Source organism: Dryobates pubescens, chromosome 32, assembly GCF_014839835.1.
Source record: "Dryobates pubescens isolate bDryPub1 chromosome 32, bDryPub1.pri, whole genome shotgun sequence".
In the NCBI taxonomy this organism is placed as follows: domain Eukaryota; kingdom Metazoa; phylum Chordata; class Aves; order Piciformes; family Picidae; genus Dryobates; species Dryobates pubescens.
The window spans coordinates 5,328,596-5,333,755 of NC_071643.1; the positions used below are offsets into that span (position 1 = coordinate 5,328,596).

Genomic DNA, 5,160 nt, shown 5'->3' on the forward strand with positions numbered 1-5,160 from the left:
CTTTCAGCTCTGCCTCTGGGATCATGCACCAAGTGCTGTAGCCATACAGTGTGATTACAATCACTGCTGGCAAACACTGCAAGGTACATAAAAGCTCATCTTCATTATGCTGTGAAGACAGAGCCTGCGTGGTTCCTGCTACAAAGATTTGTAATCTGTGTCTGAATCAAGGGGCAACTGCCCAAATGCTTGAAATGCACCCAAGGGCAAGTGTAGAGTCTTGCCTCTAGGAAAGAACCCCATGTGCCAGTATAGGTTGGGGACTGACCTGGTGGAGACCAGCATAGAGATGGATGTGAGGTCCTGGTGGATAGAAGGATGTCCATGAGCCAGCAATGTGCCACCGTGGCCAAGAAGGCCAAGGGCATCCTGGGGTGCACTCAAAGGGGTATGGTCAAGAGGTTTTAGTTGCCCTCTACTCAGCCCTGGTGAGACCATATTGTGTCCAGTTCAGGGTCCCTCAGTTCAAGCAGAACCTCAGGGAACTGTTTCAGAGTCCAGCACAGAGCCACAAAGATGCTGAAGGCAGTGGAACATCTCCCTGCTGAGGACAGGCTGAGGGAGCTGAGGGCTCTTTAGCTTGGAGCAAAGGAGCCTGAGGGTTGCCCTCATTCGTGTTGATAAAGATGTGCAGGGCTGCTTCGGGAGGATGGAGCCAGGCTCTGCTCACTGATCCAATGGTAGGACAAGGGGCAGTGGGTGCAAGCTGGAGCAGAGGAGGTTCCATGTGAACAGAAGGGAAAACTTTTTCACTGTGAGGGTGACAAAACACTGGAGCAGGCTGCCCAGAGAGGTTGTGGAGTCTCCTTCTCTGCAGGCATTCAAAACCTGCCTGGATGTGTTCCTGTGTGACCTGTCCTAGGTGATCCTGCTCTGAGTGGAGTGTTGGACTCAATCTTTCAAGGTCCCTTCCAGCCCCTAATGTTTTGTGACTCTGTGAAAACAATAACTGTAATCCTCCCTTTGGCTGCTAATCTTCATCTTCTTAAAAATGTAATGAGGACTACAGCCTGAGCAGGAGCATTTCTGGAGTGCCAGAGCTGCCTGGTTTTGCCCATCACATACAGACTCAGCACAATGCTTACAGCCTGGAGTGCTAAAATCAGACTGTGAAGGCAGAAGAACAGCTGACAATAAGCAACTCTGGTGTTAAAATCAGGTTTAGCTGCCCTCTGGGCTGGCAACTCACCCCACCAGGGAGGAGTTGTTAAATCTGTGCCCCCGACTCTGTCAGTTTGTACTACGACACCGGGAGAAGCTGGAGTTGGAACACCTGAGGAATGAAATCCAGGCTGTCCAAGAGCTTCAACATGTGAGTAGGTAAAACCTGGAGTCTCAAGAGGAACTGCTGTGGGTGTGCTGGTATCCACCTCTGACATGGTTGGCACGGCAGTCTTCCAAGACGATAAATGCTCCATCCCAAGAGAAGTCGAAGCCTGAGAGCCAGCTGAGCTGAAGGTCGGGTATGGCACGGCTGTGGTGGGTTGGCACTTCAGGTGATCAGCTGTCAGAGCCAGGAGGGAGACATTCTGCAGTGCCAGGGGGCTGTGGCACGTTAGAGATGGCACACTCTTAACTATCTCCAGGCTTTGCTGGATCCAGTCTCGGAAGGCAAGAATTTGGCAATCGCATTTCCAAGGGTTGCCGTCGAGGAAGACCTCTCGCAGCTCAGGCAGACCGGTGAAGAAGTCTCCAGGAAGAGACTGCAGTTTGCTGCCATTCAGGTAAACCTTCTGCAGGTGCTTGAGATTCTGAAAGAGGTTCCTAGGAACTACCCCAAGGCTCTCACCAAAAAGGGAAACGTTCTGCAGCTTCTGCAGGCTGAGGAAGATGCCCTCTGGCAAAGCGGAGATGTTGTTGGTGTGCAGCGAAAGGCCTCGCAGCGCCCCCAGGCCGCTGAAGGCGTGCTTAGGAAGAACGCTAAGCTCTGGATTAAAGCTCAGCACCAGCAGCTCCAAGTTGGTCAAGTTACTGAACACAAAATCTGGGACTGTTGAGAGCTTTGTGTGGTACAGCCACAAGCTACCCAGGTGCTTCATTTCTCCAAACAACACTCCTGGAAGAGACTTCAATGGGTTCTTGTACAAGGTCAGTTTAGACAGCTCGGGCAAGTGCAGGAAGAGCCCAGGAGGCAACACCTCCAGCTTGTTTCTGGAGAGTGTTAGGATTCTCAGTTTATGCAGACAGTGAAAGGCATCGAGGGCAATGGACTGGATGTTATTGCAATGCAGGAAGAGCTGCTGCAGCTCCTTCAGGTTATCAAACATACCAGGCTCTATTGAAGGCAGCCGGTTGAAATACAGCATCAGCTTCTCAAGCCTGGTTAAGGCACTGAATGCATCTCTAGGTAGTGCTGCCAAAGAGTTTCTTGACAAGTTGAGCAATTTGAGTTTGGCAAGCTTCTTCAGCACACCACTAGGAAGTGCTGTTAGTTGGTTTTTGTTCAAGAAAAGCTCCTCCAAACCAGCCAGCTTGTCAAACAGATTCTCTGCAAGGGCTTTCAACCTGTTCTTCTCAACGATCAGCTGCTGAAGCTGCACCGTCTCCTCGAACACTCCCGGGGGAAGTTCAACTAGCTTATTATCCAGCAGTTTGAGGGCCTTCAGGCTTCTCAAGCCTTTAAAAGCCAGGGGTGAAATCAGAGAGATGTTGTTGGAAGGCAAGATGAGATGCTGCAGTTCCCCCATCCCAGAGAAAGCATCCTGCAAGCGTGTTACGCTAGTGCCTGTGATGTGAACCTCTGTCACGTTGCGAGGCAGCCGCAGCGATTCCAGGGCTTCTATCTGGGGGCCAGAGCAGTGAATTGCATCGTTTGAAGGACAGTCACACTCTGCAGGACAGACAGATGCATCCAACTGGAAGAAAAGCTTGATCATCACTGACAAATAAAGCAGCAACATCCTTGTTTTGTCAGAAACATTAGCTGTTACAAGAGATAAGAGAGAGTCAGGGGCTGATCACAGGCAGTTCGTAATTTAGCAGCTGATAAAGTCGTGTGAAGGTATCATAAACCCTGCAAAAGCGTGCAGGAGATCTCCCTTGGCTTGAAAGCAAACTTCCAAATCTCTATTACTGTTGACTGCAAATACCCAGCTCACACTGGGAAGTACAAATAAAGCTCTTTTGTCAGCCAACCATTCCTTGTTTCTATTTGAACTAGCCAAGTACAATGAATGCACATAAAGGAGTGCTGAAACTCTTGGTCACAAGGCCTGCATTTATTTGGACAGAAAAGCATCCTACTAAAGTGGCACACAGAAAGACTTCAACCAAAATTATCCAAGGGCCCTGCACCCACAGGATTTTTGCTTTCATTGTAGGTTACTCGGGGTTTAAAAATAAAAGTTTAGCCTGCACAAATAGATAAGGGAGGTAAAAAAGGGTGTCCTGTATTTTAAGGGGCCAAGAGCAAAACACAGCAGGGCAGTTCTGTCATCTCTTGCTGTTTGCAAGTGCACATTTCTTGGAAGAGCCCAAGAATACACAAGAAGCCAGAGGCTATTTTTGACGTAGCCTGGAGGAGCAGTTAAGAGCTCACGTAGCACAGGGCAGTCATCAGCCTCCCATAGCCAGCCAGGCTCACTGCAGCAGCTTAATACAACACTAAGTTATCAGCAGTACTTAAAGGATGATGAAATGAGAGGGAAGAAGCAACATGAAGTTAGCTAGAAAGTTGTAGCAGTAAAGATAGATCTGAATGAAACCAGAGAATTGGGGTGAGCAGAGGGCTGGAGCACCTCTCCTACGAGGACAGACTGAGAGAGTTGGGGCTGTTCAGTCTGGAGAAGAGAAAGCTCCCAGGAGACCTTCTTGTGGCCTTCCAGTATCTGAAGGGGGCTGCAAGAAAGCTGGGGAGGGACTTTTGAGGGTGTCAGGGAGTGATGGGACTGGGGGGGAATGGAACAAAACTAGAAATGGGTAGATTCAGATTGGATGTTAGGAAGAAGTTCTTCCCCATGAGGGTGGTGAGACACTGGCACAGGATGCCCAGGGAGGTGGTGGAAGCCTCATCCCTGGAGGTTTTGAAGGCCAGGCTGGATGTGGCTGTGAGCAACCTGCTGTAGGGTGAGGTGTCCCTGCCCATGGCAGGGGTTTGGAACTAGCTGATCCTTGAGGCCCCTTCCAACCCTAACAATTCTGTGATTCTAAACAACCCAGATTTCCAAGCAAAACAAACAAAAGAAAGGAGCAGCAAAGCAACATTGTAGCTATAATGGTAATATTTAAAAGAGCAAGTCAAACAGAAAGCCAGAGTTCAGAAACACTTCCTTAGTGAAATCAACAAGTCCAAGTGTACCAGAAACCTGGAAGTGGAGCACCTGGCTGATGAGTAGAAGCAGCAGCTGGGACTGCTAGAATAGCAGGGCAAGTTGTACACACAACTGGAAGTGCCAACACCAGGTCAGTCTTCAGCACTGTGAACAGTGGGGGAGGACAGAAGAACCCCCTCCAAACATACCTTTTCTGAGGGGCAAGAATGAAGCTCTCCCATACCAACCCTTCAAAAGGCGTAGGTACAAATCTCATCACTTAAAAAGGAGTTGGGTAGGAACTGGTGCTGCTAACAGGAGCATTACCAGCATGGATCAAAAACTGCTGCTGCACCAAAAAAATAAGAAAAGAATCAAAAGCATTACTTAAAAAAAAAGTTTGGTTAAGTTCAGAGTACTGAAAACTCAGTAAAATCTCCATCCCTCCCTTAGGAAGGGAAGGACATGGCATCTACTGGTCACAACCACCAGCAAGGCAGTGCAAAGCAAGCTCTTGGCAGGCTTCCTACAACTCAATGTGGCTGTAAGCCACCAAAACAAGACCAAGAGATTTCATCCTTCCAAAAGACATTTCCATGTCACACAAGAATCTTCCATGGAGACTCATGCTCCTCTCCCACCTGAAGACCCTCTCTCACAAACTAAATGACTTTACCTCAACAAGCTCCTAAGCCAGCCTGACCCTGGCCATACCTAACCCCACCTCAGCATGCTGCAGATGAGCACATCCCCATTCAGCTTACAGCCCACAAGCACAGGCAGCTGGCGAGGTGTCTGTGGGTGGTACAGGAGCACAACTCTCCACACTGGGCAGAAATACACCAAGAAAATGGTTTCAAACCCTGACTGGCATCTCAGCCTGCACCAACTGAACCATGTCAGAATCACA

The 5,160-nt window shown here is 49.1% G+C and overlaps 1 protein-coding gene across 1 annotated transcript; it reads right to left on the reverse strand.

Annotated features, from left to right (window-relative positions):
* Positions 1–971: 971 nt before the first annotated feature.
* Positions 972–2,915, reverse strand: GP5 (glycoprotein V platelet). Its single transcript, XM_009908734.2, has one exon. The coding sequence runs from the start codon at positions 2,898–2,900 to the stop codon at positions 978–980; it is 1,923 nt and encodes a 640-aa protein (XP_009907036.2). The 5' UTR covers positions 2,901–2,915; the 3' UTR covers positions 972–977.
* Positions 2,916–5,160: the final 2,245 nt, after the last annotated feature.

Excerpts from the sequence above, each read along its gene's own strand:
- GP5 (XM_009908734.2), bottom strand. The coding sequence starts at position 2,900 with ATGTTGCTGCTTTATTTGTCAGTGATGATCAAGCTTTTCTTCCAGTTG.